At 37.0% G+C, this 25928-nt stretch overlaps 1 protein-coding gene across 3 annotated transcripts in view; it reads right to left on the bottom strand.

Moving 5' to 3' along the window:
• LOC140209864 (zinc finger protein 280C-like) overlaps positions 1-25928 on the bottom strand; it is a 164689-nt gene that overhangs the window by 98345 nt on the left and 40416 nt on the right. For 2 of the 3 annotated variants that reach the window (XM_072278451.1, XM_072278452.1), the window contains 7 exons: positions 17749-17841; positions 17396-17532; positions 16388-16499; positions 13423-13614; positions 8823-9002; positions 7993-8093; positions 7510-7730 (listed from right to left, as the gene is read on the bottom strand). In XM_072278451.1, coding sequence (XP_072134552.1) covers positions 7510-7730; positions 7993-8093; positions 8823-9002; positions 13423-13614; positions 16388-16499; positions 17396-17532; positions 17749-17841 — 1036 coding nt within the window. The remainder of the gene's footprint in view (positions 1-7509; positions 7731-7992; positions 8094-8822; positions 9003-13422; positions 13615-16387; positions 16500-17395; positions 17533-17748; positions 17842-25928) is intronic. The other variant, XM_072278453.1, reaches the window with a different exon arrangement.

Here is a 25928-nt window from a genome sequence, read left to right as displayed (position 1 = left end):
GTACTGCACCTTGGGTGAAATGACCTCCTTATATGTGCTATTTATCACCCCTTCAGCTTCCCAAATGATCTAGAGTTTATCCAGTTCCAGCACCAACTCCTTAACGCAAATTGTTGGAAGATATAGCTGGATGCACTTCTCACAGTTGTAATCGTCAAGGACACTGGCGGTCTCCCTGCCTTCCCACATCCTGCAAGAGGAGCATTCAACTATCTTGCCTGGCATCTCTACAGCCCTAACTGAGCAGATGTAAAGAAGGGAAGGAAAAAAGACTTTATCTGGAGCTTTCCTTCTCTTTTGCATTCTCTGTCTGAAGCCTCTCTTCGTTGAAGCCTCAAAGAGCTAACGCCTCACCACTTTAAGTTTGACCGCTCCAACAATGGCCGTTGTGACAATGGCCCTTTATTCTTGAAGATTTCATGTCTCTTATCTTTATTAGGAGGTAGTTGTAATTATTACAGTAAAATAATTAGGGACTGGGATGTAGAAGCCATGTTTTTCTGTCTGTATTGTATTTTGTGGTGTGTTTATTATGAGGTTTGGAATTTTGCCATGTGAGTTGGCGCATGGTGGAAGTAAATGGGTATAGTCACATATACACTTTTTGTCCAAGTCAGTTAGCATAGTTTTACTTAGAGGCAACTTTGGGACATAGGTTCTGTTGACTGCTTAATTAAGCTAATTTGAAGGCTATTTTTTCTTTTATCACTCAATCTTCCATTCAGTTTTGTTAGTTTTTGTTCACTATAAGATCATTAGTCTTTGCTAGCTTCGAAATAAAGGATTAAAAATACTTTTCTCCAACTTGGAACTCCATTATTTGGAAGTGTGTCAAGGTGTCAATTCCCGTACTCAGTCTCTCAGTGGTTTTGGTTTACTTTCAAGTAACCACTACAGTAAAGCACTTAAACTTTATTTCATGTTCGGAGAGAACTCTTTACTCTATGCAACATTCTGCAATAACAGACAGAGTACGAAAACATTCATGCTAAAAAAAAAATGTGAGTTTGTGTCAATATACATTTTATCAGTGGATCTCAACTGATTCCCCCCGTTGATTTAAAGAATAATGTATTTCTACCCACAACAGTCAGATATTTCAAAGTGTGTTCCAATTCAATGATTGTGAAATAAGAGTAACAGTAGAGGGACAAAAATCAAATACAATATTATAGAAACAAAAGTCACCCATTAGAGCACACCACTGAATAGTTGTAAAAGAAAACACACAAAAATATATTAAGTAGTAATATGTTGATTGCCAAATACCATGTCAAAAAAGCATTATGATCATGTTGTTAGGACCATCCCAATATCTCAAAAGGAGATATATTAGCTATTGCTGTGTAAAAAGGCTTTTTAAAATTTTTTTTTCATTAAGTGCAATCGTGAACAATAGCCAGATCAGAAATGCTGATTAAGTCAACTAGTTCCCAAAGAGAACTCTGATAGGCCAATCAGATGGTTCACTACTGCTCAGCGATAGAACACAAAAAAAATCATATGTACAATTAAGAAACATTAAAAAATAGTAGAAATACTGAAGACATGATGATCATGATGAAGTCTGCTGGAGAGAGATATCTATACACATGTTGTCCTCCATAATTCAAAAAGATTGAAGGATAAGGTTGCAGGGTGACAAAACGCGGCAGGAGCATTTGGAACTAAAAACTAATCCCTACCAGGAATAAACAGCACCTGTTTGTTCCGCACTGTTCTCAAACAGTTTAAGGATTAAGTCCAGCTGGAACATAACTCACAAGTGCTCTTGAAAGTCAGGTATTAACCCCATCTACCAACAACCAAGCACTACCATCCTGGTCCCCTTCATGATAGCTTATGAAGAAGCATGTGACTTCCCTCCCAGAGATGATAGGTGTTTGTGCACTCGACTCTTGAAGGCTTTCCTTTGTATTTAAAAGTAACTTTACTTTGGTAAAAATCTACTACACTTCTGATTCATTCAAAATAATTTTTGTTACGATTAGTTTTCCAAAATCAAATATTGTTGCTTATTACAGGGTTTGGCAAATTCTTAAGTTCTTATAATACAATCAGCTTCTATAACTTCATAACTTTCAACTAAAAAACTTTCAAAGCCCCCATAGCCACCTGTGTGTTTCTAATCAGGGTGCTCCCCTCCTCTTCCCCCCTCCCCCGCTACCAATTCGCAACTTCTCAACCTCTCCTATCCAGTGTTACTGACACTGACAAACATTTGATAATATGTTATTATAATTTTATAATATGATAACTTGTTCACAAACAAGTATGATTGGTCAGCAGGATGTACACAATATCCAAATTTTTTTAAACTGCTTTCTTAAACCAAATGTAAGGCTCATACTATAAAATACAAGTCAAGAAACTGAATTAAAAATAAGAAAGATCTTTTTTGTTTGCATTTCCATTTCTGGCATAAGTCCCAGAAATTAGGCTGAAAGTTTTCTCCCAGCATGGATACTATTACCCTACCCATTTTTGCTCATGTGATGATGTCATCATTACATGCAGTGTCACAAACATAAGAAAATCTGCAGATCCCAGAAATCCAAAGCACACACACAAAATGCTGGAGGAACGCAGCAGGTTAGGCAGCATCCTGATGAAGGTTCTCAGCCTGAAATGTCAACTGTTTACTCATTTCTACAGATGCTGCCTGGCTTACTGAGTTCCTCCAGCATTTTGTGTGTATTGCATTACATGCAGTGTGCATTTTTGAGGTTGAACTTAGGTCTTCTGACCTTCACTCGTAGTGAAATATGAAACAAACCAAGTCCAAAACCATACATGAATTTAATGACCTCAGATGGGACCTTCATTCATTTATCACCAAGTCTTCCATATTGATTTTCACAAACTGTTGTTCTGCACTCAAGCATCATTTAAAGATGATAACACTTACAGTGCCTAAAAGAAGTATTCACTCACCACCCCCCACCCCCTGGAAGTTTTCATGTTTTATTGTTTTACAACATTGAATCAATGGATTTAATTTGGCTTTTCTGACACTGATCAACAGAGAATGACTCTTTTGTGTCAAAGTGAAAACAAATCTCTACAAAGTGATCTCAATTAATCATGATTCTAAAACACAAGAAAGTTGATTGCATAAGTATTCACCCCCCCCCCGTTAATACAACACCCCAAATTATCACTGATGCAACTATTTGGTTTTCAAAGTCACACATTAGTTAACTGGAGATCACCTGTATACAGTCAAGGTGTTTCGACTGATTTGTGGTAAAATTACACCTGCATCTGGAAGGAACTGCTGATGAGTCAGTTTCCTGGCAAAAACTACACAATGAAGAAAAAGGAACACTCCAAGCAACTCTGTGAAAAGGTTATTGAAAAGCACAAATCAGGATATCAATACAAAAACATTTCCAAGTCACTGAATATCCCTGGGAGTACAGTTAAGTCAATCAAGAAATGGAAAGAATATGGTACAGCTGTCAATCTGCCTAGAGCAGGCCATCCTCAAAAACTGAGTGACCATGCAAGAAGGGAACGAGTGAGGGAGGCCACCAAGAGACCACACATACAACAACTGTTGCCCAGCTTTATGGGAGACAGGCAAAGAGAAAGCCACTGTTGAAAAAACTCGCATGAAATCTCAGTAGAATTTGTCAGAAGGTATGTGGGAGACTGAAGCCACCTGGAAGATTCTATGGTCTGATGAAACCAAAATTGTACCTTTTGGCCATCAGACTAAACACTATGTTTGACAAAAGCTAAACACCATACATCATTAAAAACATCACCATCCCTACTGTGAAGCATGGTGGTGGCTGCACAATGCTGTGGTGATGTTTCACTGTAACAGGCCCTGGATGTCTTGTGAAGGTACAGGATAAAATGAGTGCAGCAAAATGCAGGGAAATCCTGATGCAGGTTGCAAGAGAACTGCAATTTAGGTGAAGGTTTGTTTTCCAGCAAGATAGGTGAAGGGTTGTTTTCCAGCAAGATAGTAACTCCAAACATAAAGTCAAAGCTACACAGGAATGGCTTAAAAACAAAGTTAATGTCCTGGAGTGGCCAAGTCAGAGTCCAGACCTCTATCCAATTGAGAATTTATGGCAGGACTTAAAGGGTTGTTCACTCACGATTCCCATGCAATCTGACAGAGCTTGAGCAGTTTTGTAAAGAATAGTGAAAAATTGCAGTGTCAAGATGTGCAAAGCTTTTAAAGGCCTGTCCACAAAGACTCAAGGCTGTAACTGCTGCTAAAGGTGCATCTACTAAATACGAACTTGAAGGGAGTGAGTAATTATGCAATCAATTACTTGGTGTTTAATAATTGTAATAAATATAGACCAATTAGTAGAAATTTGTTTTCACTTTGACACAAGAATCTTTTCTGTTGATCAGTGTCAAAAAAGCTAAATTAAATCCACTGTGATTCAATGTTGCGAAACAATAAAACATGAAAACTTCCGAAGGGAATAAATACTTTTTATAGGCGCTATATTCATGTTAGTCAAGGTGCTACAATATATGCCTCTGATAATTATGGTGGCAATGGCTATGCAGCTCCATCACACACCACCATTACATTTATTTTATTTATCAGTACAGGAGTAGGTCCTTCTAGCCCTTCAGGCCGCGCTGTCCCAGCAACTGCTGACAGACCCAATTAACCCTAACCTAATCAAGGGAAAATTTACAATGACCTATTTAACCTATCGGGTACATCTTCGAACTAAAGGAGGAGATTTGAGGATCCAGAGAAAAACCACACATTCCATGGGGAGGACATACAGAGACTCATTACAGAACAACACCAGAAATGAACTCAGAACTCTGGAACACCCCAAGCTGTAATAGCATCATGCTAACCACTAAACTACCACTGCACCCAACCCTCATGCCTTCCAATTTCCCTGTCTTTACAAGTCAACTTATGAGTGACCAGAGACAGACCACCTTAATGAGACTGAATCAATTCCCAGCACATGGTGTGCAAATCAGACATCAACTGCCCTTAGAGTAAATGTATAATCAGGTTTTAGCCCTTGTAAATGGGAGCAAACCAATATTTTTTTGTTTTCAGGGATTCCTAATCTGGCATAAGAAAAAAACAGATGAGATTCCAAATCTAGATTTGCCAACAAAGAATTTAAAAGAACAAGATTATTCAGATTTACTTATCACATGTACATAGAAACATACAGAGGAATGCGTCATTTGCGTTGACAAGACACACAAGGGATATGCTAGGGGCAACCTGCAAGTGTCACCACACATTCTGGTACCAACATAACATGCCCACAATGCTCCATAGAACAACACAGAACAAAAAAACGGAACACAACAGGCAACAAAACAAGCCCCTCCCCCTCCCTCACTCTCTCTCTCACACACACACACATAGTCCTCCAACATCAGACTTTAGTTACTGGGCTACAACTTCAAGACATCCAGTCAAACTTTGGGCTTAGATCTTTGGTAACAACACCCAGACTAGCCAATGACAGGACCCCATGGCTCAAAAACTGAGTGACCAACTGACCGGCCCTTGAACCTCCTATTCGTGCCTCCTGATTGCGTGGACATGCAGCAACTTGGGACACCCAGACACCCACAGATGTCCTTCACCACATGTCCACACCACTGGCATCCAAACACGAAGCGGAGGTTGGCACTCAGGATGTCCTTCTTCACATGTCCACATTGCTGGACTGTTCAGCATGGAGCAAAGGACTCAACCCCAAGAATCCTCTGTTGCCTGTCCATATTGCTGGCCTTCAAATGCAGAGTGAAGGCCTGACCTCTACTCTTTCCACATCCCTATCCCTAAACCCCAATCTGACCTCTAACTCCACATATCACTGTCACTGAACCTTACCCTGATCCTTAACTACCCACTCTGTCCTGAAAACTATCCCGATGAATTTAAAAAAATCAACCAAGTCTGAGCCATAATTTCAACGTTGACCGCAGCTCAGCACCATCTTGAAGATACAATGTATTTTTCAATTACTAGCAAAAAGTGAAAGAACCAAGCCCAGCTATTCAGATCTGGCTTTACTTTTTGCTTTTCAAAAACTCAAAATCAGAAATTTAACAGTTCCCTTCACTAGGATTTTGAGTGATTTTTCTCACAATCTAGAAAATGCCTCCTTCACATTTCTACCATACAAGAGCCCAAAGGCATATTCTTAACGGTTTAGCAATAATTTATTCACCTCTGCCATCAGATTTCTGAATGGACCACAACTATATTCGCTTTTTGCACTAATTTTTTTTTTTGCAACTTACAGCAATTTTTATATTCTTAACTGTACTGCTGCCACAAAACAAGTTTCACAACACATTAGTGATTCTGGTTAGCATATTAGAATGGAAACCTTTCCTCTAAAGTATAAGTGATAATCTTGGAATAGATTCAATTATCCAAAGGGCACCTTCCTATATTGCAACATTTTCATGGAAGTGCAATGACTATTAGGACCACACACCAAAGATATTTTGATTTAACTTCTGGATCATTTATAGTAAATTTTGAAAAATGTAAAGGCTGAGTGAGTATGAAAACTCTAAGCTTACTGGACCTTGCTATGAATAACCAGCTCATTCACATTCAATATACACTTAGTGTCCACTTTATTTGGTACACATGTATATTAATGCAAATATCCAATCAGCCAATCATGTGGCAGCAAACACTATCAATAGGTTCAGTTGCTATTCAAACCAAACATCAGAATGGGGAAGAATAAGATCTAAGTGACTTTGACTGTGCAATAAATGTTGGTGTCTGACAGGGTGGTTTGAATATCTCAGAAACTCCTGATCTCCTGGGATTTTCACACACAACAGTCTCTAAAGTTTATAGAGATGGTGCGAAAAACAAAAAGTGTTCTGTGGCCGAAAAAACCTTGTTAATGAGACAGGTCAGAGGAGAACAGCTAGATTGATTTCAAGCTGACAGAAAGGCAAAAGTAACTCAAATAACCAAGCATTACATTAACGGTGTGCAGAAGAGCAACTCTGAACACACAACACATTGAACCATGAAGTGGATGGGTTACAGCAGCAGAAGACCACCATGGGTTCCACTTCAGTTCCTCATAAGGTGGCCACTGAGTGTATATGTCTGGCATCATGAAGTAACAGAATTACACTTCCCATTATAATTTCTAAATCCACTTTTTCTACTAGAAGCTCCAAGTGGACTGAAAATCAAAGTAAAATATTCTCAATCAGTTCAGAGCACCATAAATGAGACTTATAACAATAGTAGTCCACAGCTGGTGCAAGGTCCAATATATAACAGAGGGATTCTTGGAATAAAAGATTTTTGGCCTTGCTCTTCAATTTAAAATTAATTTGAAGCATGTTGTCAAATTGCATAGTTTTAAAATGACGGTTTAAATACATTAAATTGTTGATTTTACTGTATAATGAAAGCTATCACATCTGGTCAAGTAAACTGTCATTCTGAACAAATGATTTTACAAACATTTGGACTCTTTATTTATACAAAACACATTACAGTACCTTATATTATTCTTAAGGACCTTCAGACAGCTGTAGCACTTGAAGGTTGTATTTGTCTTCTGATCTTGCTGATTTAGATGTGTTTCACCGTCATCTTTTCCATAATAAAAGTCATTCACCAACATTATAAGTTTCCCTTTCTCAACTTCTAATGACTTGCTTGGAGATTGCTCGGAAGATGATACAGGACAGTAGCTGGACACCAGATCTGGACAGCAGAACTCAAAAAATACAAAGATAGTAATATCATTTTTCAGTGGTTGTAAGATAAATATTTTTAGATATAATCACCATAGCATACATTAAAACAAACATATGGCACAATATAATCATTGTTACTATGATTTTTTTTCCAAAAAGGCTATATATATTTTGTAAACAATGGCATTTAAAAGTTAACTATGTTCAATTATCTTCATGGACAAACTCAAATCAAGGGTAACGTGCTCTTATTCAAATGAATAATTAAAAGAAAATACTTACAACCATATGATGCCGTAAAGAATCCAAGACATTGAAGTGAATGTTGCATTTTGGACAAGCCCTTGGAACTGGTACTCCATTTTTAATATTACTTTGTGATCCTGCCAAAAAAAAATTATTCTTTAAACAAAAATAAAATATTCGGCTTAATCATGTCCTTAATAGTGAAGTATTCTTGAACCTACATAAATTACAACAATCATTGGCTTTCTCAATTATCCAAGAATAATCTTCAATTTAGTACATAGTACATTAGTATTATTTTGCCAACGCTAAACCCAAATTAATCATACAGTTCCTAAATTATTTTGCCTTCATTCTAATACAGAGCTTGTTGTTGTAGCTGAAGTTAAAATACAATGGTCTACCAACATCAATGAACCAGGGTTAATCCTGTTAAGATATTAATGATAAAGTGAGAGATACACCAGGTTGTGAGGTTACAGACGGTAGTACATTTCTGATTCAGGAAATAATTGGCAGTATCTCATGAATGTTCAGTTGTGAGTTGTGAGATCCATAACATTTAGCATGTTAGCAAAACAGGATGGAAAATGTCTTCAGTTTGTATATGGGACACTGTCTCACTGGTGATAGCAAAAATTCAGTGCTGGCTCTGACCAGTGGTGTGACCAGAACACGTGAATAATCCATGCAATATGCTGAGAATGTAAGATTGGAAGTCTGTACTAATTGATCTGAAATCACATAACAGTGGTATAATTGAAAGAAATATCTTTCTCACATAGCTCAAGTATTAGTGCATTCCAAATTCAACAATGAAAGCTTAACAAGAAAATTTTCTCATGATGAAAAAAGCTAATGAAAACCTTTTGAGGTACTGCTATACGACGATACCATCACAGGACATCCAGTTGACGATGGTGATAAAGTCGAAGGATTATTTACAGATCCAGCTTCAAATGTTTTTGATTTCTTTGAACCAATACTGCTTATCTCACAGGCTGCTGGGCGCTTGCTACTGACACTTGTGCTCTGGCCTGCACTTGCTGTGAAAAAGAAAGCAAGTGACTCTTTGCAGGGTTAAAACATATTACATTAAGAAACAATTTCACTGGGTATTTATGAAAAGCCTTTACAGTTATCATTACGTTCCTACCACTGTATCAAAGAAGAAACAACCCATGAAATCATTCAATAATTCACCATTTAATAAATTTTTTGTGTTGAGAAAATTATGATAAAAAATAATCACCTAAAAGAAAAACTAACTAGGAGGATTGGGAACTGATAAAAATGTAAAAACAATTCAAGCTTGGTTTCCTCAATGGAACTCAATAACTAGAAATTTTCTGATGAAACACAACCAATGACCAGGATATCAACAGATTTGTAGTTGTTGCCATTGTGTTCTAGTTTAGTTACGACAGCTTGCCAAATAAACAATGTCCAATATAAATTTCAGCAGCAAAATCAGCATTCAGGAGTGGCAAGCAGCCAACTCCACTTATAATATCATCTCAAAGTACCCTTAATTATTGCATTATACCATTTTCTCCCCCCAGCAGAACAAATAACACATGAGTATCTTAGCCAAGAAAAAATAACAGATTTTATTTCATTAAAAACCATAATTGGACATCTGGAACATTGTGGCTACACTGTAAAAAGGATATGCAGTATCAGATGAAAACTGACTTCCAGAGTTAAATTACATGAATAAACAGAAACCTGGACTCCAAGGGTTAAATTAGATATATAACAGAAGTAGTGCTTTGCTTCATAATTCATGAGATTAAGGGTGATTTGATTAGAAGTTTTCAATATGAATTGGAAAAATTTGGTGCGTGGAGATTATGAATTGATAGGGATGTAAATAGTAAATCCAAATCTTTTATGAGTGAAGTCAGGGTATATTCCTGTATGCAAATTCCTATAGCAAATAGCAATTGATGCAGGGCTGCTTGTTGATGATAAATCTAAAATTGATGTTTTTGTTCTATCAAAGAGCTACATAGAGAAGGCAGGTAAATGGAGGTAGGTCACAAATCAACCACGATCCCAGAATGGCAACCAGAATGCTAGTCTAATGTTGCTACAACCAACTAATTACTTACCAGTTTCATTAAAGAGGTGAAATAATCAAAACTGCAACCTAGCAGCATCTACTCAGCAATAGCCCATTTGCCAACATTCAATGGAAAAGTCACCTGACTAGAGTACTCAGCTGGTGGCTTGCACAGGATATTTTTTTGGTGTATGAACACAGTTAAAAGACAAGAGTCAAGGTAGTCAGCCAGGTCCAGCAAGGACTATTAAATCAAATGGATATTTAAATTAGAGCACTGCTAGGGCAAGCGTTAAAAACTGATATGAGACTTTCACGTTCAGCAAGATACCACTGGTGTGTAATTGCACCATGTTTATTACTTGGCATCATTACTCACGAGACTTAAGAAATTTGAGATTTACAGGAGCCACCACTGCTATGAGGAAGTGTGTGGTGATTGGCCAAAAGGAGTACAGAAAGTTACAACCATTTTATGGGCTGAATCGTCACCTTTCTTATTTTTGGGAATGCATCTTGAGTACTAAACTACACCTGTTTGCTGATAACTGCATCATTTCAATTCTTTTGTAACTCTGTTAATAGCTAAAACCATCCAGAAGGGCCAAGCCAAAATGCAACCATAAACCAGAAAATGAAAGGTTATATTTTATATTATGATGAAGGTAATAATTATTGACTTCAGGAGCAGGAAATAGGAGCTTGATAAGCCAGTCTTCATTGGGGGATCAGAGGTGGAGAGAGACAGCAACTTTAAATTTCTGTTTTATCATTTCAGGAGACCTATCCTGGGCCTAGTATGCAAGTGCAATTACAGTACAAAGGAAGCATGGCAGCACTTCTACTTTCTTAGGAGTTTGCAAAGATTTGGCATGACATCTAAAACATTGACAAACTTCCATAGATGTGTGCTGGACAGTATATTGACTGGTTGCATTAGGTGCTGGTATGGAAACATCAATGTCCTTTAACGGAAAATCCTATAAAAAGTAATGGTTACATCTCAGTCCATCTGATAAAGCCCTCGCCACCATCGAGCACATCTACATGCAGCTTTGTCATAGGAAAGCAGCATTCATCATCAGCAAACCCCACCACCCAGATCATGCTCTCTTCTCACTGCTGTCATCAGGAAGAAGGTACAGGAGCCTCCGGACTCACACCACCAGGTTCAGGAACAGTTAATACCCTTCAATCATCAGGCTCTTGAACCAGAGGGAATAACCTTCACTCAACTTCACTTGCTCCGTCACTGAACCGTTCCCACAACCTATGGACTCATTTTCAAGGATTTTTCATGATATTTATATTTATTATTTATTTATTTATTTATTTTCTTTCTGTATTTACACAATTTGTTGTCTTTTCCACAATGGTTGTCCGCCCTGTTAGCACACTCTTTTATTGATTCTATTATGGTTATTAAATTTATTGAGTATGCCCACAAGATGAATTTCAGGGTTGTATATGGTGACATATATGTTCTTTAATAATAAATTTACTTTGAACTTTTCACAATTCAGGTAATTGATGATCATATTCAACAAGTTTTAATCATTTCCCTCCAAGAGCTCCATAGTGTAACTTTACATTGGTCTGCACAATCATGAGTCACCAAAGCTCAAAGGATTATCCTCTTCAACTACAAGGGTGCAAGAACAGGGTAAGATGGTAGTTGCATATGCTGTAAACAATATTGCATATTTTAACCCATCAAAATGTTACTACATTTACTTGGCATGGCAGTATAGTGAATAGCACATTGCTTTGCAGGGCCAGTGATTAGGATTCAATTCCTACTGCTGTCGGATAGGAGTTTAGAAATTTGCCCCATGACCACATGGGTTTCCTCTGGGTGCTCCCGTTTCCTTCCACATCTCCCAAGATGCATGGATTGCCATGTTGGTGCCAGAACCATGGTAATCCGTGCTGGCTACCACCAGCACATCCTCAAAGTGTTTTGGTTGTTGATGCAAAGAACACATTGCACTGTATGTTTTCATGTTTCAATGTATATGTGACAAATCTGTGAAGAACCTTCTTCCAGTCTTAAGGCAGGAGTTGGTTAGAATATTTGGAATAATTGTATGTCACTGTAACAAACGTGAGCAGCTAAACACCATTCAATTAAGAGCAGTTCAAGTTGGATAAAGATAAAAACATAAATTCAATACCAAGACCAAATGCTTTTGATTCCTGGTTAAAGCCTAGCAGATGCAAATTAAGCCTGCAATCCAACTGAAGGGGAATCAGCTATAAGTGACTAATTTGTCAGATATCAAAAAAAAAATTAGTTCTCAGATTTGAGAACAAGGCTGGCTCTTCATAGACACTGCTAAGTACTGAGGCTTAAATCTTAGAGCCTTGCTACTGATCCAGAACTTGATGGGGGCTCAGCTACACTGGCACCAGACTTAGCACTCAGGATGCATTACCAGGAATGTATGATAAAGGAGGCTGCTACATACTGTGCTCTTAGTTATCAGGCACTAATGACATCAAGCACCCTCGTTGGACCAGCAAAAATAAGCAACATGGCAACATCCATATATTCTACAAGCTTAACAAATTTGACAATATTTAACAAATTTCTTTTACTTTCTGCAGAAATAATTTTTCTTCCGGGCCAAGCATACTATAATTGATCAGCACTCTACAGTGTATACAAGCCAAGGTTGGATCAGTTTTTTATTAACTGGGTCAGGATGATTTAATGAAGATTTTATTCAGTGTAAAAAATGGGCCTAACATGTCTTTTATTTCTCCAATTATGACAGATTTTATCTAATCATTAGTATTTTGGTCCTATTCCTTTCTTGGCAAAGATCTGCACTATTCATTCACTGGATACCCTCTCCCAATTAATTATTTTCAGGATGCATCTTCCTCATCCTTTTATTTTGTTCCTGCTTATTTAGTACCTTTCAACTAAATATCTCAATTCTATGTTCCCCTTGGTCTCCAAATAACTACCTGTTCCGTTCTTCCATTATTTACAAATATATCAAGGCAATCCTTCTAAGTTCATTTAATTTCTTCCCACTTTCAAATACATCTTATAAATTATAGGAATAAGTGAGTTTTAATTGTTTTCAATTTCTTCATTTCCTGCTCGGAGACACATACAGTTGCTCTTGATTTAGGATCAATCAAGTCACATCTTCCTAACAGAGACATTTATCCCAGGAAATAGTTACATTGCAAAACATAATGGAGTGGGCTCTTTACACATCCTTTTGTTTTACTGATCTAATAAATAATAATGGAGAAACAGCTGAAAAGTTTGCACATGGATTATGATTGATTTAGCAACGGAGAATAACTTTATTAAAAGAATCACATGTAAATAGATCTGTACTCTAAAATTTACAAAGGATAAACCACGTTTATTTCAATTTTACCTACTCCACTGGCATGGTTAAGGATCTGAGTTACTTGGAGAGGTTTGGGAGAGTTTTTCTGCCCTAATTTCTGTCCACTTTGTATAGATGAATTCATTTGAGTGGGACTATAACTGATACTTGGAATTGTACGACCAGTACCAACTGGTCTTAATTGAGGAACCCCTGTTCTTCCTGATTGGAAAATGACTCCTGTGGATTAAACAGAAAAATTAATTAAGGTTCCAATAACTCAAAAACCACAGTAAACTCAATGAATTTATTTCTAATTGGTCTGATGTATAAAATTCAATTTTCATATCACATTTCTGATATAGGGATATAATTGCCCACTTTTAACCCAATCTTCCAATGAGCCTTTGAACCTGAATTACAATTTCATGGGATCACTGCTGATCTGTGACCTAATTTCATATACTTGCCTTTGCCTCCTTATCTGTTAATAGCTCCACTTCACAAAATACCAAATTCAGTTTTAAAATTAACAACTGAAATGATATCAATTGCAAGCCTTCTGATCAGATTCTAAATTTTCAACTTGTTTCTGGAAGAAACAATTTCTTGAGAATTCTGAAAATCTCAACAAGCTCTTAAGCTTTCAGATTCTTCAAAATGTAATAAGTTATTTTTAAATCCACCCATTATTCTATTGTTATTTTACCTTCACTTTGCCATCAATTCCATGAGCTTCAACTTTGATTAACAGCTCTGTTGAGGGACTTAAGTATGTGCCTTCTGAAAGTTCATTTACATACCCCTACTTTCATCAATCCCTCCAAAACTTTAATCAGACTCATGAAGCATGATCTCTCCTTTATAAATCCATGTTAGTTCTCTATGATGAAATGATAATTTCAACCTGTTCCACCTGAGTTGACTATCAGGAAGGAAGGGAAGTTTCAGATAATTACAATTTGTTAGTCATGGAAAATTTCTATATCATAGCTGTTAAGGGAAGCAAGTAGAAAGATCATAGATAAGGAAAGCTAATCAGCTTATTTAAAAAATGATTATGTTGCTATCTCAAAATCCAGTACTTATGATAAGACTAAACCTTGGAGGGCTATTATAATGATAATTTTTCAACTGAAAATATATCTGCTTCAGCACAGAACAATCCTCCACTCCTTGTGACCTCTCAGCTCAACTTGTCAAGAGTAGGAATTACTTTAAAAATGATATTTCAGCATTCAAGTTAAGATTTCTTCTGTAAGGAGAACTTGCAGCAGACTATTTTGGTGCATTGAAAAAATATTTGGCAAGGAAGATCTGGTAATTGGCGGAGGGCTTGGTGGGAAAGGTTGCAAATTGTTTTCCAGGCAAGTCACCAACTTGTAAATATTACAGAGGTTCTTGTACTCTACTAATTAATATGATACCAAACCAACTGGCCAGATATTGAAGGTAAGCAAGAATAAAGTCAGACAAAGAAATGGATGCCAAGTTAACAGATTAGCTAATAACTGAGGAATCTAAATACAACAAATATGGAAGTATGCACTTTTGAATGAGAAACTTAACCCATGAGTGCACAACTAAGGTGTCCAATAACAAAGCTGGTAGACAGAAGCAACTGAAACTTGATTACACCAAAAGTGAACCTATAATCAGCAATGCTGAATAATGACTAACGTTAACACAAGAGATTCTGCAGATGCTGGAAATCCAGAGTGACACACAGAAAACGCTGGAGAACTCGACAGTTCAGGCGACAAAAAATGGAGAGGAATAAAGAGTCAATATTTTGGGCCGAGACCCTTCATACGGACTTGTGAAGAATGATCTTGGCCTGAAACATTGACTCTATGTTCTCCTCATTGATGACTTAACATTCACATCAAGAATGTGTCTTACATCAAAATAAACAAGGATAAACTTAAGTAGGTTCGTGGACAGATCAGATGTGAAATAGTGCAGCTATATGTACTGTACCCTCATCAGATTGCTAATGATTATACACAATTATGCTCAAATTTGAACTTGTATTCAATGGAGAAGTGAATGACATAGAAATGATGTGTGTTTTAAATGCCAAGGGACATGGGATACTAACAAAAATAAATTACTTTGTCATTATGCTCGAGATAAAACAAAGGAGTATTTTGTTGGCCCCCAGAATTACCAGTGCAATAAGACTCAGAAAGCATTTAGACAAATAGCATTCTCTAAGAGATGAATTAAGTAATTAAGTCTGGATGAAGGAAATGGTTGGATAGGAAATCCAAAATGAGGAATGAAGTTTAAAAAAGCAAACATGTTAATTAGTTCAATAATCAACATGTCCATTAACAAACTGTAGCAGCCATCAAAACATCTAATGACCAAAACAGAGGAATCAAATTTTACAGTGCCTCTTCCGTAACAAACCTAAGAATCATGTTTGAAAACTGATGAACAAAAAGATATTGTAAAAGAAAGGCGAGAGGAAAAAAAGATCAAAAAGGATAGATTCTAAGTATTAAGACTCAGAATTATGAGAAACCTCAGATTTTCACCATAAAGAGATGACATCAGAAGGGAGCCAGCCAACGGTTTGGAAAATGATTTTCCAAAATATCACTAAATGGGAGAGTAAGATAAAGAGGCAATGTTCAGACTAGACAATAGTAACTTTAAGACTAATGATGGAAAATCCTTTCAATACAATCAGTAATTCAAGTTGAGTAATGGAGGAAAAAATATCTGGTACAATTAAATTGGTACAGCAAAGCAGTGAATGAGTACTAAGTACGGTAGTTTTGGTTAGATGAAATAAGAAGGGCTAATAGCTTACTTCTTCTGTAATTCAGATTGCTTGGGGGATTTAACTGGATGTATCCACAATGGTCAGTAGATGTAACCATCTAAGGGTAAACTATTGTTTACCCTTGTATATGTTATTTCATCCTTATTTATCATTTTTGCTTAGATAATTCCCTAAAGAAAGCAAAGCTTTAGCCCCAACAACCTCAATGCGCATACTTACCAGATAACAATGGAATACTTGTTCTGTTTTGATAACGTGGATTCCTTGTATTGTATATCGTGCCACCTGAACTCGGAGATGCAGATGAACCCATATCTTTCACAATAAAACCCTAATAAAAAGTAGTTTTTAATAAAATGAAAGACTTTGAAATTTCAAACAGAAGTCAAAGATTTAGTCACACAGCAACAGCTAAAGCTGCAATCACGTATACTTGCAAAAACTTAGTTCTACTAAGGTACACTGCCAAGAAAAATTACTTTTCCTTAAGTATTAAGCTGGCTAATTAATTTTGAAGACGTCCAATAATTTCTCCATACAAAAGAATAAAGCTTCACAAATTCAAACTATTCAAACTCGTCATTTGAGTGATAGTATAATGTCTGTACAGCCCCATAATTAACCTCTTTCTCTGGCACTAACAGGAAACATCACTTCCCAAGTTCAATTTGTTTTTCTGTTTGTCTTCAACTAAAATAACTACAGTTGGGAGAAATTGGAAATTACAATTAATCTTAGCTCTCAATGTCTATGTTAGAAAGATTGGTGGTGAACCATCAAACAGAGATCATCATACCTCATTAGAAGTTTACTCCATTATAATTTCTACCAAATCCATATTCAACACACATTTCCTGACGACAAGATCAGCTAAGATGAATCAACATGCTAGAAACTATCTAGTTGAATATTTGTTGCTCAAGAGTAGTTCTGTTTGTTTGGTAGGTAAATACTAACACTGACTGATGGCTAACTAACTTGTTTCTATGTTGTAATTTCTAAAGTTAAATGGACTCTGCCTAAAGTGTAAAAAAAATTGAAAATTTCAAAATTGCAACAGAAAATATTTGCTCATCAGAAGGCATTCCATAATGCTGATTATGATCAGACACTAACAAGATTTCTTTAAGATAATGGTAACCCAACATTTAAATAGATCTCATCAAGTTCAACAAAATGTGAAGCGTATTAATTTAAGAGAACAAGTTAAAATACATTGTTTGTTACCTGCGATACCATAGGCTGTGTTGTTAACGAAGTAGCCATAGTTCGAGATCCTGGCTGATATGCAGCCATTGTGCTAGAATTTGATGGAGCAGAAGTTATAGACTGTTGGTTGACTGACTGAATTGTAGAAGATGCATCTGGCACAGAAACAAATAGAAACTTCTTTAAATTAACTGAGTCACAAAGAATTTATTTTGACTTGGAAAGAACACTTTTAAGTCATTACTTAAATTACATTTCAAATGACAATTCAAATTTAGTTTTAAAAAACATTAAACAGATAAGAATTCCAAATAATACCACAGAAATAATCTGTGTAAGTGCTAAAGTAATAAAAGTTTAGCATCACTTACCACTGCCAAAGGAGACCATCATGCTTCTACTGAGTCCGCCATTTTGCATTCCTGCACGCTGTGCTAAATTAAATGTCGCGCTTCCTGTTTTACCTTTAAACAAATAGGTAAAGCTAATATTAGACATACTCTAATACATAATTTCAGCCAAAATTCTGCTGAAATTTTTGAAGGATGTTCTGTGTTCAAATTGAGAAGCTATAAATTGCTGGTACAGGTGGTAAGCAGGCTCCAGAAAGTGTGAAATGCAAGTGGATTTAAATGTCTGCCCTGCTGATATTTGAAATAATTTACTTGCTAATAACTCCCATAAAGAATAGCACAAAGAACTAATCCCACCGGGTTTTATCTGATTTCTTCACATCTTGTTAAATCAGAGAACTATTTTCTTTCTTCCTACTTGTTGATCTTGCAAATTGGAGCCAATACATATGAAGACATTTTTAAGGTGACCCCTACTAAATGCTGTACATCATGGTCTTATCCAAGGAGTCAAATTGTGTATGTACAATCTCCATGGATCCACGACACACGAAGGTATGCTTTAGTTTTCTATGATCCTCCACTTCAATCGTAGCTCTTTCAAAGACATCTCAACAGAAATTTCATTTTTAACAGTAGAAAGATACAACAAACACTACAATTTTAATGGAAGTAAATGGAGCTTTGAAAATTCTGCACTAAGAATGTCACTGATTGGCAAGAAAATTTGAACAGAAGGTAAACTTCCATTTTAACTTTATCAATTTTCAGTTGAGTACTGAAGCAATTCCTCAGAAGTGTGTTTTATTAATCTTAGTAAAATTCAGTAAGTCACCATTAAATGTAGTGCAAACATGACTATGACCTTTAATTTTTATGAATGGAGTTCTGGTTTAGATCTGTTGGACGCACTTTGTTTAACTTAATTTAACCAAATACTAAATAATGAAAAAGATAAAACATTGGATTACAAATGGATTGCTTTCTCTCTGTCCATCTACTCAACCTTGTAAACTATAATGTGGAAACTTAGTCAATCCAAGAAAGACAAGTATTTCAGAGATAATTGCTTATAAGAAAGCAATGCATTAGTCATCACTTAAACAACATAGCTTCTCTTCTACATTTCCACTGAAAAACGTAGGCTTCCATATTCGAAGTTCATAGCCTCTATGGACAACTTACAGCACATCAGTTGCCTGTTAAAGAGAAAGTATCCAAACAGATCAGCTTATACTACAGAATAAAATTTGACTTTTGTTTCCTCTTGTAGAGATTTTTCATACAGACTGGAAAAGGAATATCCCCCACATTGGATGAAGGAAATTCTGGAGGATTTTTCAATAGTGTACATATGCTACATCAAAGTATTTTTAACATTTTAAATTGAACAAAGAAAATGTTATATGAACAGCATTATATGATATAATAAACCCTAAATGTGCAGAATGGACATCAACTGGAATGAATGCAACTTGCCAGAGATTTTAAAAAAACGCTATTGTTTTGAAAAGGAAATTCACACCCCACTGCATGAAGAGTGAGTTTAAAGGTTCCTAGCAATAACAATTATTTATTGTTCATGGCCAAACACTGAAATGCAGCAGTCCAACAATTAAATTTCTGAATAAACAAAAGAAAGTTCCAATGCCAACTCAAAATTAATATGATGAGTTACTCTATTTCTCCATAAAAAGATTTTCAAAGCATTCTCACTATACTACTGATAGCTCCTCAGGGAAATTGTATTTTATGCTGTGGAAATAATGATACACTGATGTCAATGGTGCTCTTGGAATACAGAACTGTTATTCTGTCAATCCATCAGATATTTCCTTTACAGTGCCCTGGATGAATCTGTCCTCTGGAAATGTATCTTAAAGAAGAATTTATTTCATAAGTGTGAATAAAGAACAGAAAATCAGATATCTACAGAAACTGGAAATTATACTGTCAGGTCAGCTTCGACTCCCAACTGCAAGAAAATATCTATAATGAGTAATTGAGAAGAATGTTCCTGGTGTCTGTTTTCATAATTAATTATTATTGATGCTTCTTCACAGAGATGAACAAAGAATGAATAAACATTGATAAGTAGTCAAGTTCTGTTATACAAAATGCATAGTTTGAAAAAAATCTTTTTGTATGAGACCCTCCGTTAGTCAGGTTGACCATCCCCGCTGTCTATGTAAAATGCAAGCTAGGGCAAAATGATATGGTGAACCAAGTGTTGCATGGCTGATGAATCTAAAGGAACAGCAGAGACCAATACAGCGGTGTTACAGGAGTTGTCAGTCAGCATTGAACTCAACGTAGGGCTGCCTCAGGGACTCCAGCTCTGTGTTTTACCTCGGAGTTCACTCCTGAAGCCTTCCCCATGAGAGGGTATAGCCACATGGCAACAGACATTTGAAATCAGTTTTCCTTCTCCTACAAGCCCTATCTCCCCAAAATGACTAGTTTTAAGGCGCTACTAACCCACCTTTGTCCCTTCCTGTCAGTAGAAATGGTTCTGCCAGGTTTAGTAGCAAAGCCACATGAGAAGGCTAGGAGCCAGACTTGGCCATCAGAAGCTATTGAGACGCATACCTTTGGGAACATTTAATAGGTAGTGGGAGTTTATCCCTACTACCAGCCCCAGCTATAACAACCTTTAAGGAACTAAATCTGGCATGGCCCTGTAAATGCTTACCACTTTAACAATGCACTATTAAAAGCATCCTACCTGGATGCATCAAGGTTTGGTATAGCAACTACTCTGCTTATGACCACAAGAAACCGCATAGAGTTGTGGATACAGCTCGACATATCACAGAAGCACATCACTCCACAGACTCTATCTACGCATATTGCTACCTCAGTAAAACAGCCAGCATAATCATAGACTCCATCAAGCCTGAACATTCCTTCTTCTCCCTCTCCCACTGGGCAGAAGATACAAAAATTTAAAAGCATGCACCACCAGGCTCAAGAACAGCTTCTACTGCACTGTTATATGACTATTGAATAGTTCCCCAGTAAAGTAAGATGAACTCTTGACTTCACAATCTTGCACCTGTCAAATAGCACTTCACTTTCTCTATAGTTTATTCTGAATTCTGTTGTTTTACCTTGTAATACCTCATGGCACTGAGCAATGTAATGACCTCTATGAACAGTCAGCAAGAAAAACTTTGCATTACCCATGTGACAAAAATAAACCAATTATAATATCCTGAAACTATGAACTCTTTTTTTCAAAAATACCAGGATCTCCCAACATGGTAATGTAGCAGTTAGCTAAAGCTATTACAGCACCAAAAACCCAGATTCAATTCTGCCACTGTCTGTAAAGCAGTTAGTACATTCTCCCCATGACCTTATGGATTTCCTCCAACATTCTAGACATCAGTTATTTGGTCTCATGGGTGTAAACAGACAGTGTAGGCTCATAGGGCTGAAAGGGCCTGCTACCATGCTGAATCTCTATATAGATAGATAAAAATGGTCAAGTTACCTAAAGTCCAACTGATCAAGGCTTCTAGGAATTTTGAATATTCAGATATGTCTGCCATCTCAGGAATTGATCTGATGAAACTTTATTACATTCCATCTAGCTGAACTACCTCTTTTCTTCATGAAAGTCTTAAGCAAGATCAAAACCCCACAATGCTCCTAGTGTAGTCTCACCAAGGCCCTGAAAAGTTGTATTAAGACTTCATTTCTTCTGAGCTCAAAATCTTTTACAATGAAGGCCAGCATATTTGCCTTAAATGAACCTGCATCATTGAATTCAATGACTGGTGTACACACTCAGAATCAGTACATCAGTGTTGCCAATCTATCGCATTTAAAAACACTCTACCATGCTGAATTTACTCTACCAAAGTGAATAACTTTACAATTATCTATGTTGTAATGCATCTGTCATGTCCTTATCCCTTCACTCTACTTGCGTAAAAGTGACTTAAAGCTTCATAACTTATAACCTCCTTTCAATTAACAATACTAGAGTTTTGTGGCACTGGCAAATTTGAAATACATAGGCAAAGAATTAGGCCATGAGGACCACAGAGTCTGTAGCATTCTTTTCGCAACTGCTGATGGTAGTTTCTTGTTTTTAATAGGCTATATTTGCCACCCTCCCATCTGTAGGAACCACTCAATAATGGACAGTACTTTGAAATGTCTTGATCACCCACAATTTCCACAGCTTCCTCTTCATATTTTGCTATCCTTGGTGCATATTCTAAGGCTCTGGGGATTTAGAGCCTGTAAGTCCCACTGATTTCAACAGCATAATTCTTACATTCCACATTCCCCCACCCAACACTGATACTAACACTGCAAACCTAACACAATTTGATTAAAAAGGATGCCGCCATCATGCTACTAACAAATAATGGAATTGCTTGGAGTGGACAATAGGTAAAGAAATAGCCAACTCATGTGCTGGAACATTTAATTTATTTGTTTAAACAATTTACTTATTTTTCAACAGAAAACTAATACAGAACAATCTTCTGTTCCTTCACTGATTGTATAACCTATCTAAATCTTTCCTGGTTAATTTTTTTTCCCCACATACTTATCACAAGTGAAATAAAATGGAATATAAAATGGTGACAATCTGATCCCAACATTTAACGTGTAGATGAGTTAAGTTAAATTTCTCTGCAATACTATTTCAGTGGAATCTGAAAAGTTTATTTAGACTTACCCTCAAACCATTTATGTAAATTGAAAAATAAAATGATCAACTCACAACTCAGCAACTCCCAATGTTATTATCCACTGCTTTGTGCCTGGAATTTCATCCTTTTTTTTAAATTATAAGCACCACATGGTTAAGGAAATTCCTGGATTTAATGCACCTAGGCAAATCTGGTAATTCCCTTTAAACTAAACATGATCTATAAGATTGTTACAGCAATGGAGAGGAGGTTACATTTTACTTGCAGCAACACATGGAGCTGAAGAAACTCAATTCATCAGGCAGCATCAAGGAAATGGATAGACACTTGAGATCGAGGCCCTCTACGTTAGTATTGCTGGAAATTTACAGCAACACAATCTCTTGCATTTTACCTGCTTCACATTGAAGCTACATTATCAGCTGATATACGGTCCACATATCTGCTTAATCACAACTTTGAGATCAGAGTCTGAAACATGGGCAAGGTGTGTGACTGGAGCTGGGAACCAGTCTGTCAGCCAGAAGGAGAACACGGGAACATGGGCAGATTTATATAAAAGCTAAAACTTACATAACAATATCAGTTATGCTAAATTTATGGGCCTGCTATTGCCTAGCCATAGTCTGTTTTGTTTGTAATATGTCTGCTGTTTTCAGCAATCACACTATAAGAGTTTATGTCCCAATAATGATTGTCCCAACACTCCTCTACTCTCTGTATACACGTGACTGTGTGGCTAGACATAGCTCAAATACCATCTATAAATTTGTTGACAATACAACCATTGTTGGTAGAATCTCAAGTAGTGATGAGAGGGTTTACAGGAGTGAAATATGCCAACTAGTGGAGTGGTGCTACAGCAACAACCTGGCACTCGATGTCAATAAGACAAAAGAGCTGATTGTGGACTTCAGGAAGGGTAAGACAAAGGAACAAATACCAATCCTCAAAGAGATCAGAATTGGAAAGAGTAAGCAGCTTCAAGTTCCCAGGTGTCAAGATCTCGGAGGATCTAACCTGGTCCCAACATATCGATGAGGTTATAAAGAAGGCAAGACAGTGGCTATACCTTATTAGGAGTTTGAAAATATTTGGCATATCGACAATACACTCAAAAACTATAGTTGTACTGTGGAGAGCATTTTGACAAGCTGCATCAATGTCTGGTATGGAGGGGCTACTGCTCAGGACCGAAAGAAGCTGCAGAAGGTTGTAAATCTAGTCAGCTCCATCTTGGGTACTAGCCTACAAAGCACCCAGGTCATCTTCAGGGAGCAGTGTCACAGAAAAGCAGCGTCCATTATTAAGAACCTCCAGCACCCAGGGCATGCCCTTATCTCACTGTTACCATCAGGTAGGAGGTACAGAAGCCTGAAGGCACACACTCAGCAATTCAGGAGCAGCTTCTTCCTCTCCGCCATCTGATTCCTAAATGGACATTGAATCTTTGGACACTACCTCACTTTTTTGCACTTTTTTAAAATCTATTACATATATGTGATTGACTTACTTGTTTATTTATTATTGTGTTTTTTTTTACTCTCTACTAGATTATATATTGCATTGAACTGTTGCCGCTAAGTTAACAAATTTCATGTCACATGCCGGTGATAATAAACCTGATTCTAGTATTTCTATTCTTGACTATATTTTAGGAAACATCAGATCAGGCCCAAAGGATTTGTCATGTAAGTAGAAATACAGGTTACTGTTATCATATCAATATTAGAAATCTCTATAAGGCCATACCTCATAAAACGTTAGTATTAAGAATTTTGAATTTACCATTAAAAATCAATTCTACAACATTTTATGGGAGGCAAAAACTTCTTATTCAGCATTTCAACAGAGTATATTTTAATAATAGGATTACCCAAGGAACACATTATACATTTATAACAGTTCCTGCACAGAATATCAAAAACATAAGAGATTCTGCAGATGTTGAAAATCTTGAACAACATATACAAAATGCTGGAGGAACTCGGTAACTCATGCAGCATCTATGGAAGAGAATAATCTAAGGAAGAGAAGTCAACCTTTCAGGCTGAGAATCTTCATCAGGACTTGAAAGGATTGGGACAAAAAACAAAATAAGAAAGCGGGAGAAGGGGAAGGAGTACAAGCTGGCAGCTGATACATGAAATCAGGTGAGGGGGATGGGGGGGTAGGGTGAAGGGAGAAACTGGGAGGTGATAAGTGTAATAAGTATTGTAGAAGACAGAATCCGATGGGAGAAGACAGGAGAAAAGGAAGTAAGAGGAGCACAAGAGGGAGATGATGGACAGATGAAAGAGGAACCAGAATGGGGAACGGAAGAGAGGTGAGAAATTATGAGATGTTAGAGAAATCATGCCATCAGGTTGCAGGCTATCCAAAAGGAAAATGAGGTTTTGCTCCTCCAACCCGAGTGTAGCCTCACTGTGGCAATACAAAAGGCTATAGCCAGACATGTCGGGAAGGAAATGGGAAGTCAAATTGAAATACGTGGCCACCTTGAAATCCTGCCTTTTGCGGTGGACACAGTGAAAGTGCTTGATGAAATGGCCCCCAAATCTACATGAATGATGTAAAGGAGACCACATCAAAGCATTAGATTGAGTAGATGAACCGAGAGATTTGCAGGTAAAGTGTTGCCTAGTCTGGATTTACTGGTGTAGGGGCAGTACAACTCTTATTGCACTTGCAGGAATAAGTGCCAAAAATCAATGGGAAGGGACAAATGGACAAGGAAATCACATAGAGAGTGATCCCTATGGAAAGCAGAGAGAGGGAGAGAGGGAGGAAAGAGACATGCATTGGGGTAGGATCCACTGTGGGTGGCAGAAGTTACGGAGAATGATGTGCTGGACACAGAGGCTCGTGGGGTGGTAGGTAAGGATAAGATATAGAAGCAGGTGAATGGGTTGAAGGCTGATGTGTAGGAAATGGGGATGTGGGTGAGAGTGCACCGTATTTTGAAGAAATCCAAGTTATCTTGCTTGTCCTTCTCCATCTTCTAACTTTGTCAGGCTTTGTGTAAGCGTTTCTATATCCACTGGCACTAACTCTGTTCCAAATTTTGTCTCACTGTTTGAGAATGTTATCTGCAACTCCTCTAACAGATTCCCAAACTTGCTTAATTCTTTTGTTTCTCACAGTTGCCATCATTCTGGCAACAATAGTGGGAGAGAACTTTACATGGTGAACTGCACAGTCCAACACTGCAATAATAATTATACAGTAACTGCAGGCCTTGCATTACATTAAGGCTAGTCAGAATACCCTAAATACCAATTCCAAGTGTATTTTAGACAGCTAAGCACTGGATACTTGATATCATTGTCAAAATTCATGGCTTAGAAATTCTAGGTATAGGGTTTCAGGAATGAACAGGTTCAAAAATCTTTACCAAAAATTGTACCTGGATAGGAGTCTCAAGTGATCTTCAAATGGGTGATGGGAGAATATTCAGTAGCAGAGTTATGGCATTGGCCATGTCTCAGAAGAATACAAGGGACTCTGGAAAGTCAGAGTATGGGT

Source organism: Mobula birostris, chromosome 14, assembly GCF_030028105.1.
Source record: "Mobula birostris isolate sMobBir1 chromosome 14, sMobBir1.hap1, whole genome shotgun sequence".
Classification (NCBI taxonomy): Eukaryota; Metazoa; Chordata; class Chondrichthyes; order Myliobatiformes; family Myliobatidae; genus Mobula; species Mobula birostris.
The sequence above is the reverse complement of the archived record's forward strand: the minus strand, read 5'-3'. Positions and strand labels throughout refer to the sequence as shown.